General features: G+C 39.4%; 1 protein-coding gene across 4 annotated transcripts in view; it reads right to left on the bottom strand.

Moving 5' to 3' along the window:
- The window catches only part of Sorcs1 (sortilin related VPS10 domain containing receptor 1), a 466,212-nt gene that overhangs the window by 13,359 nt on the left and 437,183 nt on the right, over positions 1-15,670 (bottom strand). For all 4 annotated transcript variants that reach the window (XM_076834120.1, XM_076834123.1, XM_076834121.1 and 1 more), the window contains exons 23-24: positions 14,662-14,793; positions 5,653-5,752 (exon numbers count right to left, since the gene is read on the bottom strand). In XM_076834120.1, the coding sequence (XP_076690235.1) occupies positions 5,653-5,752; positions 14,662-14,793 (232 nt within the window). The remainder of the gene's footprint in view (positions 1-5,652; positions 5,753-14,661; positions 14,794-15,670) is intronic.

The raw sequence follows: 15,670 nt of genomic DNA on the forward strand, positions 1-15,670 counted from the left end.
TATTACAAAACCCACACATCCCCTTGACAAAGGACAGTTATCCTAAATGTAACTGCTTAAAAAAGGCAACTGATAGGTGGTATGAGTGACATTACTGTGCAATTTTTAATATATATTTTATTTAACCTGAGATTTGAGGCTCTTCCTTTGAGAAATATTAACCTTTGTTTCTTTCTTTCTTTCTTTTTTTTTTTTTTTTGAATCACGTGTGTCCAAAATTCCAGGAGAACAATGACCTGTCTGGAAAGCTAAGGGTAGGACAGCATCCTTATTTTGAAGTATGCGTAGGGATCCAGTGAGATGTGGATGTATCGTTCATTTTCTGCTCCTATTAGCACATGAATATTATCTAGATAATATCATTTGTTTAACTCTCATAAAACTCACAGCTATTCAATTATATCTGCCACTAAGATTCTCACTCATACTTTAATCATTTTTCAACAGCTTCACGGCCATAGCGCTTGGCTGGCCTTTGCCATTCCTCTAGATTATAGATAGAGCACATCCCAGATTTGGAGGCACATTTCATTTTTCTCCCCGTCATCTACCTTTCTGCCAATTACATTGTCTCCAACTATGCCAGGAAATTAGATTTTAATGTATATTAATAATTTTCTCTCATAGTTAATATCACAGGCCCTTCTCTGTTTGAGTGGATTACTAGTTATAAATCAGATTCATTGCTGGAGATGGTTCCAACACCTTCCCTTGTTTTGAAGATGGATTTTCATTTGTGGAATGCTTTCCAACAGTGGTTGTTGAGGCTGGTGAAAGGGATGGCTGTATAAGCATGATTTGGGAAACTTGCTAAAAAAAATGCAGATTCCTGGATATCATCCCTTGGGAACTCCTGGGATGCTTCACTGAATGCAGTGAGGTCTGAAAATTCTCTTTTTTTCAAAGTTTCATAAGTTTACTGAAATGTGCTTGGGTTTGAGAATAAATGATTTACAACAGAGATCTCCTACCATATGTTAGAAATAGCTTTTCCAACCATAGAACTGGTTTTCACTCATTCTAATTGGGTAGAAGGAATGAGTCAGCCCTCTTCTTACTAGTCATTCTGCGCAGGAGTATCACCACTCAGATTTTAGTTCATTTGCCCAATAAACAACTCTTGAGAAATGCCAATAATCCCTGGAAACTTATTGTTTACAGTTTAGTGTGGATTAATCTAGTTAGACTTTTGCCTACTCAAATAAAATGTCAGTGTGACCCCTCTCTTGCTGTCTCTTTATTCTCATGCAGAACCATTATCTGTTCTATGGTAGAAGAATCAACACATTTTTATGCCACTTCCCAATGTCCCTGACCCCAGTCAAATATAAGGACTAAATTTATTCATGAACATGACTGCCCATAAGAACAAAGATTGCGGTTTGATGGAGCTTGAAAGATTTGTACCAGCAAATTAGGGCTTTAATTTACCACCTGTCAGCAGATTCCCCTCACCTGAGAATCTGGTAGGTGGTGGTAAATTTGAACTCAAAGTTGAATGTATTTTCAGGTCCTGATCTTCTCACATGAGTTTTCAAGCTCTGATTTCCAGCTTCCTGATGGGGTGTTTCACTTATGTGTTTTATGACATCAAACCCAACATAAACCACCAAACTTATCTTCTTTGACAACCAAGAAAGAGGCTTCTCCTGCTAGATCCTCATTGCCATCAAATAAATTACCATCTCTCGACATATGGGGTTGAAAACATCTATGTTATAAAGAGAAAGGATTGTGGACCATTACTCAAACATTTTTTTTTAATTCTTTCTTGTACTTCTTTTTCTTTTCCCCACATTTATCATGTTTTACTATCTCCAACCTACACTAATGAGATTCCGCACTAGTACACATGGATGAGGGTCAATGAAGTTTATGATACACTGGCATATTTGTGTTCCTTGAATTTTTACACCCTTCCCCCTATAATTTACTTACAATAAACACACCAACTATGAATATTGGACAGCACATGTTTAGATGCCCTGAACCACATCAAACAGTGCATAATTGGATGCATAAACCAGTTGTTGCTGCAACTTTGTTCAAATAGCCTCTCAACCCGGCAGGCTTACTGCCTCTCCTTTGGGTGAACTTCCATTCAACCTAAAGTCTCATCCTTACCCAACCTTCTGCAACTAATATATATATTTTTTTATTCTTTGTAGTTACAATTAGTGAATGTTCATGTACTAGCACCTGTGCTTCAAGTCTAGCCAGTGTGGAGTGAATGAGAGTCCTAATTCATTTCACGACCTCTGAGAAACCACAGGTTTAAAGTAATAATTGCAAAATTAGGGCTAGAGTCATGTGAGGAATAAGATGATACATCTGAAGTTACCAGAAGCAATGAAACAACTTTTGGGATTTCATGAATATTTTCTTAATGGATGGGATTTGTTTTTCCACAAGTACTTATAGAAACCAAATGGTTTGAATCAGAGTCTTCCAGAATCACTGGAAAACATTCCCCTTAAAATGACTCTGCTCTTAAGATATATTATTCAAGTTGAGTTGCATGCCTGTAATCCCAGTGGCTCAGGAGTCTGAGACAGGAAGATTCTGAGTTCAATGCTGGCCTCAGCAATGTAGCAAGGTCCTAAGCAATTCATTGAGACCTTATCTCTAAATAAAATTAAAAAAAAAAAAAAAAAAGGACGGGGGATGTGGCTCTGTGGTTGAGTGCCCCTGAGATAAATCACCCGTACCAAAATAAATAAATAAATGCCATACGTTTTATATATGTATATATATACACACACATATATATGTAATATATGTATATATGCACATATGTGTAATTCCGAAGGGCAAGGCAAATGCATAAGTGAGAGAGAGAGGGAAGGCAAGGGAAATGTCACAAAAAATGTTGGTTTGGTAAGGTGAGGATGGTTCCATAACAGGTATGTGACCTGGAGCCCCATCACGATGTAACATTGATTTCTGATATTGGAAACTCTCCTGTATGGGAGCAGAACATAGAATAAGGGTTAATAAGTTGTACTTGATTCACTCTCTTTCAGCAACAGCCTCTTGGTGGTCCTTCTTTGAGTCCTTCTCAGACCTCTTTTTCTAGGACACAAAAATCTAGAGAGCATGAATCTAATTTTCCTTCAACCTGCCCATTCCCAATGCTTGCCACATATAAGCAATGTAATTAATGCCATATGGGAAAAATGAGGTGGATTTCCCCTGGATGCTTATTGGACAAATATATGGAAGTCTCCACAAACCAGTTGTTTGGCGACAGGGAATATGATTCCCAACTGAATAAGTTGGATCTAAAGACTAACTTAGAGAATGAGATTTTGACTACATTGCTAAAGTTAAACATTCATTACACATCTCATTGCTACCAAAGTAATATGTACCTGCTATGTACAAGTTCTCTGCTAGGTACAATGATGAAGACAATATAAAGATACAACGAACCACACCCACAGGATTTAAATAAGAATGATGAAAATTATGGTAACAATTGGTCATGACCATTATCATCAGAAAGATATAAATTTAAAAGTACATGTGAGTTCAGACCAGGGGAAGATGTTATTTAGGTAAAGCTCTCTGGAAAGTTTCTATGTGAATACTGGCATTGAGCTGAGCCTTCAAATACAAATAGAATAAGGGGATGAAGAAAGATGAAGAAGTTGGGAAAAATATTCCAATCAGGGATAGCATGAGCTAACATACACTTTAGTCAAAACACTGGTGCTTCCAGTCCAATTCCCACATGATGGTTTTTACTCCCTTTCCAACTCTCTGGATTATTCTGTAATGCCCCAGACTTTGTCTGCTAAACATGGTCCCTGGCAGCCACAAAGTCAGAAATGCCTAAGGGAGCCACTGAGGTCATGTTCCTCAAACTTACTGATAACATGTTTCTCATCTCCTTCCTATTCTCATGCAATTTCAAATCTCTCCTGCAAAGAGAATTTCCTAAACATTTTCTGACATGTAGGAGGAAACCAGAAAAACCAATCTTGGATGATCCTCAGGTATCTGCAAATGCTTATCTTGTATTCTCATGAAAGAAAACAGGGAACGGAATTTAAAAACCAAAATAAGGCTAGTGAATTCCTGAAAGGAGACAGTTCTTTTTCCCTTGGAGACAACCCAAATTATGAATTGCCGTTCTCACCGGCAACAGACTCTGGCTTGAACATTTTTAAAACAGGACTGCTGAACATCTGCTGAGCAATTAATGGAATGCAGCAGCATGTTATAATGGTCCCTGGGAAGGTATTAGCGATCCTGCTTATGAGACATGAAATGTTGCAAACAGTGGTCCTTTTCTTAAAACAAAACAAAACAAAACAAAAAAACCATTTTCCCTCCCTACAAGGGAGATGAAAGGGAAAAGAAGGTGAAGTGAAGTGAGAATTCTTCCTCACTCTTCCTCCTTTTCTTCAGACTTCCTCCTGCTTCTCTTCTAGGCACCCCAAAATGAATATGTTCATTTCAAATTAAAAGAAATTGTGGCAAAACCAGGTGCTGTGGTGCATGCCTGTAATCCCAGTGGCTTGGGAGGCTGAGTGAGACAGGAGGATTGTGAGTTCAAAGCCAGCCTCAGCAATGGTGAAGCACTAAGCAACTCAGTGAGACCCTGTCTCTAAATAAAATACAAAATAGGGCTGGGGATGTGGCTCAGTGGCCGATTGCCCCTGGCCTCAATCCCTGGTACCAAAGAAAAAGAAAACAGAGAAAGAAAGAAATTGTGGCAATTATCTCATCCCACAAATCCTTCATTCAAAGTGTCAGTCTTTCCATGTGTGACAGGAGAACTCTATCTATTGTCTTTGGTAGATAGAGTCTAACACCTGTTAAAATATTTTTTGTATTGTTTTTCTGAATCAGATAGCTAGTTCTAACTTAGAATCAATCTCAAACAAGAAGCTGAACCCTCTTAAATTTGGCTTCCTTGTTTCAATTGTTGAAAAGTGCTAATCTTGACACAAGTGTTGGCCAAACCAGTCTCAGTTAATTACCAAATTCTTAAATTCCTATTTTTCAACTTGGTCCCAGCTCTAACCCAATTCTTCTTGCATGAACATTTTATAAAATAGCATTTAATATTTCAAATCCCCCCCAATAATCTGAGCAGTATTTGGCATATAATAAAAAAAATAATAAGTCAAATGAAAATCAAACAGAAATAATAAACTATGGAAGAGAACTATGAGAGAAAGAAGAATAATGAAATGTTGGCGGACCTCCAGAGTTGAAGAATTGGAAACATGAGGCTAGCTGTCTGTCCAGCTTGACTTACGATGCTCCCCCTTTCAGTAGATGATTCTGGTAAAAGGAGGGTTTTCTGATAAACCACACCAGTGCAGAGCACAACATACAGCCTGAGGATGTCATTCAGAAGCTGAGTATGCTATAAAGCAAATTTTAGACCACAAAGGATGGACTAGATAGTGATCCCTTCAAATGGAGTTCAGTATGGAATATCAGGTTCAGTTGCTCTTCAATCTCTAAATTCATAGGGAGGAAGTAGCTCCAGTGGCCACAGGAGAGGATTATGAGATCTAGTCTGCTTTCTGAACAGAATAGAAAATTTAATTAAATAAGTTTCACACCTCTTTTCAAAGCTCTGGGCTTTCCCTTTGACGGGGCCACTAGCCAGAGTCCTGAGACACAGAAACTGACCTGCTGTTAGGTGAGCTGCATGGACCAGAACTTGGACCCCAGGCTTCAATTCAAAGTGCACTGAGTTTTGGTTGAGTTTATGGATCAGTACTTCTGATATCTGAAAGAAGAAGTGTTATAGTTAGTGCTACCAAAACTGTTAACACTGACCATGAATAAATATGCTGAGAAATATTACTATTCTTATTGAGGTATCCCAACATTATACCTGTAAATTGTATAAACAAGTTTTAAATGATTTTGAGTTATATTCTGGAGTATGTAGATAGAACTATTTTTAAGTATGACCAGACTTTACATCCTAATTGCTACAAAACAAGATATTAGTAAATAAGATCATTTCTACTTTTAAAACTTACCCTGTGTTACCTTAGAGAAGTCACTCTCAGTTTTCTCAGAAAGCATTTGTTATGCATAAGGACTTGAAAGAAGTAGATAAAAACTTCTTTTTTGTTATTATTATTTTTTATGTGATGCTGGGGATCAAACCCAGTGTCTCACATGTGCTAGGCAAGCGCTCTACCACTAAGCCACAACCCCAATATACACATTCTGGTAAGATTCATGAGATTTCATTTGCCTTTCCTTCCCTCCCCCAAACCATACCCCATGGCTCTCCCAGATGAGGTACTTTGAGGGTACTACTGAATGGTACATATTATTCTTATGAAATAATAAATTGTATAGTTGAAACAAAGTGTATTCACAACTCAAAATGTAGCCAACAGGGGGAGTGATCCTATTTGCTCCTTGGGCTGGCACATGAACTGGACAGAAACCTAGAATTCTGGACCATGGAATATTGAACCTGACCATGGGGTGCAGAACTTAGTTTTGGTAAATAGTACAATGCAAGGTTTATAGATACGGTAAAATTGTATTAATTTGTTTACAGTAGACATTTACTCAGTTTTGCTTATACTTTTGAAGAATTTCTGCAAAACTATGAGGGATAATCACCCTCTTATTATTTTTATCTGGTATCCTTATCTATTTTTAATAATCTGTTTTAATCATAAAGTTCATATTTTATTTGATACACTATTTAAATGTAAATAGATGTTTTCTGAGAATCATTATGCTGGTAAAATTCTTCATTTTCCCCTTTTTTTCAATTTATCAAGCTTCATTTTCTCCATTGAGTTGCCAAAATGACACTTTTGATCTCTTTAATAATTAAACAGGGCCTGATGGCTTAGTTTGGCAGTAGAGACCCTTAAAGAATGCCCTGGTTGGCAATAGAACTAAATTGTCCTGAAGATGAACTTCTCTGCTGAATAACAGGAGCCTGGGATAATTCTCCATGCACTATGGATGGACACCTGGGATCTTGAGTAATACCAGTATATCAAATGCTTTCATTTGGCAAGCCACAGAGAAAAATGAGACTTTTAAAACTATGTTGAAAACAACTTTTTTCCCTCTCTATTAAGATACTCCTTTTCTTGAGTACTAACAATCTTCCAGAATGGTTCCAGTTTATAGGAGGAATGGATTTCTAATCAATAATCCATCAAATGGATTACCTATATGTCCTGTAAGGTCCTTTCCTACCTTATTCTTTTCTCTTTTTAAAGATTATTGGGATATTATTATTATTATTATTATTATTATTATTACTATTATATTTTTATGTGGTGCTAGGGATCGAACTCAGTGCCTCACATGTGCTATGCAAGCACTCTACCACTAAGCCGCAACCCCAGCCCTCCTATCTTATTCTTATCATTCAATTGATAGGGTCTTGAAGGAATCTGACAATGGTTCTTTAATAAAGGTTTTGTCTGTGAAATACAAACATGCACATATAATAATATTTAATATACATACATATATGCACATATGTAATTGCATAAAAATTATTTTAACTCAATATGAAAGACTTGTCATAAGCAAGTTAAAAGTTGACCTTTTTATGTAGAAATTATCATAAACAAAAGGGAACAATGTACTTGTAAGAGAAAGACTTTCCTCTTTCAACCAGGTGAAGCTATACTCATTTCTTATCCCTGTAAATGTTTTTCCTCAAGAGAGAAATATAAATAAGCAAACCAGAAAATAGATTTTATCAGAACAGCATGCTTCTCATTTATAATCTTCAGGAAACTCCCTTCTGAAAATGATTAACTTCCTAGACGTGTTTGGTTCCTAGCATTGCTTCATTGGTTTTTTCTGTATCATTTACAAAACTAAGCAGGCTGTGCAAAAATCATCGGGTAGCAGAAAGTATATTTCATGTATTTAACTTGCATCAAAGGACATTCAATAAAGAACACATACTCTGTAGGAAAGAAATTGTGCATAAGAAACAAAACTAAGTGAAATTTACATTCCATACAAGAATAACCTCAATTAGAACCATGTACTTTTCTACTCAAATAAATTACTGTGAGACTGTTGACAGATTTTGACAACATTTTAAATATTTACTATGTTACTTGGAGAAATGCATATCTTGGATTGTGTGCATCAGATCATGAGCTGGTTGCATATATTTTTAAGAATATTATACGTGCAATGAGCACTTTATTTTGATAAAATTGCTTCTTTCTGGCTGTTATTCCTAATACTACATGTCTGGTGTCTATGTGGAGTGGAACACAGAGCTTACTGGACAGACCTAAGTTTACCCAGTTCATATTTGAAGAATTGAGACTAGACTTCAGCTTTGTTTGACCCGTAATCTAGAGAATTTTCATTTAAAAAAAAAAAAAAAGTCTGTGAACAAGTTGACAGAGACAGCCAGAGATATGTAGAGAAAGTTCTGGCTAAGTGGACTTAGGAGATAGAAAAAAAGAAAGGTTCATTTTATTAATTTTACTGTCATTTCTGATTCACCCATGAAGCACACAAGTTAAAATACCATTCCCAAAGTCAGCTGACTAATATGGACCACAGGAATAGGCAATTTCTAATCTCAGGACTGTCATATTATTTTCACAAGTCTGCACCATTTGTAATATTTGGGAGCATCTGGGCTTTGAGAAGAGTACAATAAATGCAATACACAGAGAGGCACAGCAAGACCTAAATGAGCAGATCAAAAACACTGGCCTGATAAAGATCCAAGTGAAACAATATGTGATATCTGGGAGAGTGAACCTGCCAAAACAGGTAGAATTTACTTCTATTTCTTTTTCTGTCCTGTAAAGTTGTGTTCCTATAATGCACCGATAAAAATACATGGAAAACAAAACACAAATTCTTAGCAAGTACATCCCAATAATTAAAACCAAAACATGAGCTTGATTAAAGGTTTTGGTGTTCATAGCCTTAAAAATGCATATTTTTTTTAGCCAGTTTCATTTATCCTCTGTACTGACATCTTCCTGCTGCTGCTCTCCTACACAGTTCACCTCCTACTGTACTGTAGCTAAACAATCATGGTCAAAGAAACACAAATCATTCCCAGTGTCTACTTATTAGGTAGACTATGCACATGATTCAAAGGTAGCCCACACTTCAGTTAAATTACCACATTAGAGGACAGTGGGGATTCAATACAAATAGGATAAAAGCTAGGGGGACATGCTAGAGGAAAAATAACAACTTTCTTCTTGCCTCCTTCATAAAAGATGAAGATCAAGTGCAGCAGTGGGAATCAACTAGGGTGGGCTGAAGGAAGCATGGTAACTTCTCGGAGGCTTGAAACAATAAAGGCATACTTCTTGCTCACACGTGGTAACCACTGCAGATAGATATTTCTTAATGATCACACAGGGAACCAGGCTAATGGAGCAGCCATCTTAATCATTTCTATTTGCTATACCTCGGGAGGAGAAAACAGTTCTCAAGGCTTATGGGCACTTGAACTTGTCAGACTGGAAGTGACACGTATCACGTATCACTTATTCATTAGCCTGAATAAGTCCTGTGGCTCTGCCCAATCAGAAGAGATACACAGGTATGATCCTACACTGCAACACAGGCAGTGGGCTGGAAACATTTAGTCAACACCTGTGATGCTTACTACACAAATCTAAACCACTTTTAATTAAATTCATTGGGGATAAGCAGTCTCAGATTATCAGAACAAAAATGTCAATCATTGAAACATGAAAAAATAGAAGTTTAAGAACAATAGAGCAATTGGCACATTTATAGAACGTGTAGCACAAAGAAGTGGCATCAGATGAAGATATAGGTTTAAAAATGGGTTTGGAAAATTTATCAATGATAAGGCTAACCTTGGCCAAAATATAACGCTTATCCATGATGTTGGTATGAGGAGCACAAACCCTAAGGAACATAAAAAAGCACTGTGGCAAGATAATTGAGATGGAGCCTGGCCTGAGATGATCCCAGAGCTGACCCACTTGGTCAATCCTAATGCTGTCACATTTTGAGGTCCCTTCAAATAGCATTTGAGGAATCTTTCTCTTATATTCAATGGAGGAAGATTTTCCCCAACTTACACAACACAGTGTCAGGATTAAATCACAGGGAGGCAATGCAGCCAAATGCTACCTAAGAGTTAACACAGTTCACACAATCCAATTCTTTCTTATCAGAAAAGATTCAGCTTGATGAAAATGCTGAAGGAGTTTCCTGGATGATGTACAAGAAGAAACAAATCAAACCCCTAATAATTCTTCCCGCATCACCAGTTTTAAACTTCTTCCCCCAAAAAGGTCCGTTTCTTACCTACTCTACTTTTAGTTACAGTTTCCTATTTCAGTGACCTTCCTTGTGAACTCCAGAGTACCTTTGTAATCCAAATCTTTGCATTAAAAATTTAGAACAAAGAAAGTAGACCAGGTGGATATAGAATACAACCTGGAAGTATTAACTGCATTTCATAGTGAATCTTTAGTTTTCTAAAATGCTGCCAATAGTCTATCCTATGTTTATATCTGCCTCTGCTTTCTCCCTTTGATTTTGTATTCTGCCATCTGTCAAATGTGAAAATTAATACAAACAGACAAGGAAATGTATTGTGATTGACATTTTACATGGACTTTTTTTTTTGTTGTTGTTCCTTTTAAACATTCTCATAGCCTTTAAGGATTCTGAAAGACAACACTGAACAACATCATCGCCCCAGAACAGCATCACAAAAAATCTCCCTGAGCGTTGTGGCCTTCCCTCCTCCCATCAGGAGAGATGGGTGCAGACTCATCACCCCTGAGGACTTGAGGAAAGCAGGGAAATGCGGTGCCTGGAAGGCTGAGCCTGGTCCACGCTTGAGCATTTGGCCTCAGCACAGCAGGATGCACTACCCCTAGAGAGGCCACTGAGGGCCAGAGAGCCTTTTCTCAGTTGCTGGAGAGCTGAAAGAAAGACTGGTTGGAACCCTCCTGGAAGAAGGTCGCTTGATTAACCCAGCCCGCGTGATCCGGATAACAGCATCAAGTACTATCACAAGGAAGAGTTTTCAATTTATTTCACAGAAAAGAGAGCTCGATCCAAGCCAGCATCTCTGCTCCCCTGGGAAAGCTCCCAAAGGAAGCTCAGGGAGGAGAGTCCAGGGCCTTTGCTGGGTCTTTACCTCCCACTCTTCAGGGCCCGCTGGCCAGGATCCTTGTTCTTCCCTGCTGGGCTTCTGCACACTTAGGTTTACAAGAAGGAGGCCAAAGCATGAGGAGAGGGAATGAGGTCAGCCCTTCCCAAGTTTCCTCTAAGATTTAGAGTAATCTTCAAGGGAGAGGTTCATTTCTGTTGTTTGGATTTTCTGTGCATTTTTTTTTTAATTTGTGTGTATTTCATGGAATTGAGAGTCAGTTGTGTTTGCCTGCCCAATGGACCTCCTCCCTCCCCCTTCATCTTTCTGTGAGGGACCAAGTGCCCTGCTCTCAGCCCCTTTGGTTCAGGAAGGGCTGCCCTAACCCCATGAGGCGGAGAGCACATACAACACTGGAGTAGTCACAGAAAGCACTCTGTCCAAGCCTTCAGGGATTGGTTAAGAGATCCCACTTCACCCAGGCTGGAGTGGTGAGGACTGCAAACCTGGGGCTGTGGCTGGTGCTGTCTGTGGGATGGAGTTGACAAAATGGCCACATGGCAGCTGGTGCTGTGGCCATCCTTGCTTTCTATGTGCAGGCTTCATTCCAAAACACCCATGTGGTGGCAAGGAAAACAGAGAGAGAGAGAGAGAGAGAGAGAGAGAGAGAGAGAGAGAGAGAGAGAGACAGAGACAGAGAGACAGAGAGAAGCAATTTGTAGACACTTCTGAATGGCTCTGAATTCATCCATGCCGGGACTGAATCTCTGGACTTCTAAATTAAGTGAGTTCATAAGCTCACTTGCTTTCCCCGTGAAGTTATTTAAGAGACTAACTCAGAACAGAGGCTCAAAAGATCCACCTAGATTGAAAATTACAGGTTTCCAGTGGGCAGCTCATTTCACAGGCCCTCCAAAAGTGTGTTGTTTTAAAAGTTGATTTACTGTACTTTTCTCTCAGGGTAATAATGTTATGCACAACCAAGACACCATTTTCTCAGGGGCTCTGTGTGGTCACCATGTTTACTTTGGTTTGAGTCCTGGAAGAGACTGCAGCCAACCTCCTTAATCAGAGTTACAATCTCTAGCTTGGTATCCTATTTTCTTTTAAAATGATATAAGTAAGACTTCTGTTCTAAATCTGCATATTTACATGGGCTCACTTCAATAATATGCATTCTTGCCTTTTCGTATTGTCCTTGTTTTTGTCTCTATTTTGTGAAATCCCATTCACTAATTTTTTTTTCTTGCTTACTCTCCACACCTTCTCTTCCAACATACGTCCCTGACTATATAGTCCATTTAATAAGACTTAGCTGTTTTTTGTGTTTTTTTTTGAGCCCAGAGGGGGCACTCAATCACTGAGCCATGTCCTCTGTCCTATTTTGTATTTCATTTAGAGACAGGGTCTCACTGAGTTGCTTAGCATCTCATTGTTGCTGAGGCTGGCTTTGAACTCATGATCCTCTTGCCTCAGCCTCCCAAATCCCTGGGATTACAGGCATGTGCCACCGTGCCTGGTTAATAAGCCTTAACTTTGAATTCACATTTCCATATCTCTTCCTATTATGAAATAAGCATAAATATAGCTATTATCAACTTGCCACTTATGGAATATCTTCTATCCACCAAGTTCCCCAACTGTATTATTTATTTCATCTTCTCAAACACCCTATGGAATCGCTGTGACTTTGGCTACATCATTTAACTTTTCTGTTCCTTATTTTCCTCCACTATGAAATAGACACATGGATATCAGAGCTGAAACTAGAAGCCTGGTTTACATTTCTCTAAACTTGTGATCTTCTACCAAAATGGCTGATGCCCCCCCATGGGTGCTGGGTGCTATGTTGCAGTCTTTCTTCAAATGAGTCAGCTGCCTTAAGATCTCTGAAAAAACGGTTTTTCAATGACTCATTCAGGCTGTCTGAGTACCTGCCCTCAGCAACCTGTGTGCCTCTGTGAAGGAAGCACCCAGAAGAGACAGAGAAGAGAGGGAAAGAAGTGAAAAAAAAAAATCTGCAGTCAAAGCAAGATACATCCTGCATAAACATGTTTAACAAATAGACCCTTCTTTCCATGTTTCCCCTCAAGGAATCATTGAGAAAATATTACACTAAAACAAAGGGGGGGGGCAGTATGAAACATAGAAATGCATGGATGACGTCATGCCTGGGAAAATATCTGGCTCTATCTCTGGACTCTCTCCCATACTTAAAATAATTATAATCTGGATTTCATAGAAAATTCCTAAAATTTCCAGAAAAGGAACAGCTACAAATGTCCATATCTTGGATAAGGATTGACTTCCCCCTCAGGTTCTCAGCATTCTGTGGTAAGAAATAATTCATTTTTTCTCCTATTACATTACAGTGCAGATAATAATTTGTAGAATATAATGGGAAGCTGAGCATGGCAGGGGGCAAGGTCAGATGCAAATCCAACAGGTTACCTGCCGCCTGCTCTCCAATTGCATCTGGCTAGGAAATGGGTTCATCCGGGACTTCTGGGACAGCTATGTTCTTCATGATTTACATACAGAGAAAATTAGAGAGGCGATTTTTCTGATGGGTGAGAAAGTAGCAGCTGAAAGGAGAATATATGCTCAGAGGTGGACTGAGCTTTAATTTGGGGTTGTTGTTAGTAAGGGTATTGTAGTTCGTAGGCCAACCTGGAAGACTAGAGATCATGGGACTGGATTATGGGTTTATTCAAAGTAAATTAAAAAGCTCCAAGTTCTTGAGGAGCCAAATCCAATACTTATTTAGTGGTTGAGAGGAATCCCTTTTTAAATCTATGTTCCTGGAAGAATTGAGAAACCCAAATCCTTAGGTTTTTATGAGAACAACAGACCAAGACTAATCATTTTAGTTGAATGGATAAAGGAGAAAAATATCTCCCTCAATACAGAAGGAGAAGAGCCTTTTGAAGTTAAAAGGATGAGAAAGAAAAAAAAATGACTAAAGAGGGCAGGACACACACACACACACACACACACACACACACACCAGAAGTGATTGAAATAAAGAGAAGGTGAACCTTCCCATAGCCAGAAGAGGAGCTCTAGAGCAGATATCACATAATCGTTGTGAATACAAATCAGATCATCTTAGCACAGTGATAATAAAAGGATCAATGTTTGAATCAAAGCTGTAGCTTTTATAACAGGTGTCATTGGACTCCCACAACACTCAAAATGAAAAAAGTCAAGTAAGTTCTAAGTGGGCTTCTTGTCCATGTGTCAATCAGCCACTTGATTTTTTTCTCATAATGTCTTGGGCATGTTTTCATGCCTATGCACATAGATTTCTCTAACTAATCATAAATGCTGCCAAGTATTTTGCAGCATGAGCAATTCGGTCCTGTACGTGTTGATTTGGTGAAACTACAGTTAGGGCCACCAGTGTGTGACTGAGAAATGGAGAACCAGAAAGCTGAAGGCTCCCCAAAAGAGGTGGTGCTCCTAGACCCTGCTCCCCAGAACCCCTCAGAGCTGCTGTGATGGTGGAACTAGCAGTGGGGTGACCCAGACTGCAAGCAGAAGCTGAAAATGGTTGCTAGGGGACTTACCTGCTCCAGATCCTCCAGTGACCTTTTGTTTTCTCCTGTTGGATCCTGGTAAGGCAAGACAAAGAGCTCGGCAGTGGTGGGTAAACCAGGCAGTACTGCCACCAGGATGTGCTGGCTTGGAATTCCTGTGGCCTGAGAAAGAGAGGCTCAGGTGAGTCCTGCAGAAAATGGTGAAAAGGAGCCAGGTATTCAGCTGGGGTGTGGGTTCAGGCAGAAGATACAGGGAAGTGTGTGGGGGACATGAAGGCAGAGGCCTGGGTGCTCCTGGCAGGAAGGCACAGGAGAGGCATCCCTGGATCACAAGTGCAGACTCCAGAGAGATCCACAGAGGTTTCTTCCCAGCTCCGCCACTGTGAGACTCACCCATCGCTTATCTTCTCCCTGCCTACATCTCCTCAAATAGAACACAGGGACCCTCACTAAGTTCTTTATCTGCCCCTGCACCCAGGCCATCATCCCTGCTAACCCAGCTTCTTCCTTCGTCACCCAAGTGGAGATACTCTTCAAATCCACCAGTCATATTCTAATTATCAACCCAACTAGGACAGCCCTCAGGGGCTCCTGTTCACTTCTGTCCAGTACCAGAAGCTGATGGCCAGTCCTGCTCCATGAAGCACTCTGAGCCCTTCACTTGCTGTGCTCACGCTTCTCTTAAAAATTAGAAATATTACTCAATTTCCTCTTTGCCTTTTTCTAGCTTTCCCTTGAGCTTATATCCCAGGGTGTCCCCCAATCCCTCTCTCTAGACAGTTCTAGAATCAGTAGTTATAATCCCATCTTCTCTCTTCACGGTCAGTCAGAACACACTGCTTGGCTCTTTCACTAGGACTTCCAACAAATGTGTCAAAAAAAGAACTTGCCATTCTACACCTCCCCCCGCCCCCCGCCATTTTCATTCTTTCTTTAAGGTGACAGGAAGTAGGCCCTTCCCAGATTCCCTAGCCTGAAGCCTTACACTCACCTCCTGTATTACGCCCTCCTCCACTCTGTTACATGCAATTATCCTATG

The sequence above is a fragment of the Callospermophilus lateralis genome, chromosome 15 (assembly GCF_048772815.1).
Source record: "Callospermophilus lateralis isolate mCalLat2 chromosome 15, mCalLat2.hap1, whole genome shotgun sequence".
Classification (NCBI taxonomy): domain Eukaryota; kingdom Metazoa; phylum Chordata; class Mammalia; order Rodentia; family Sciuridae; genus Callospermophilus; species Callospermophilus lateralis.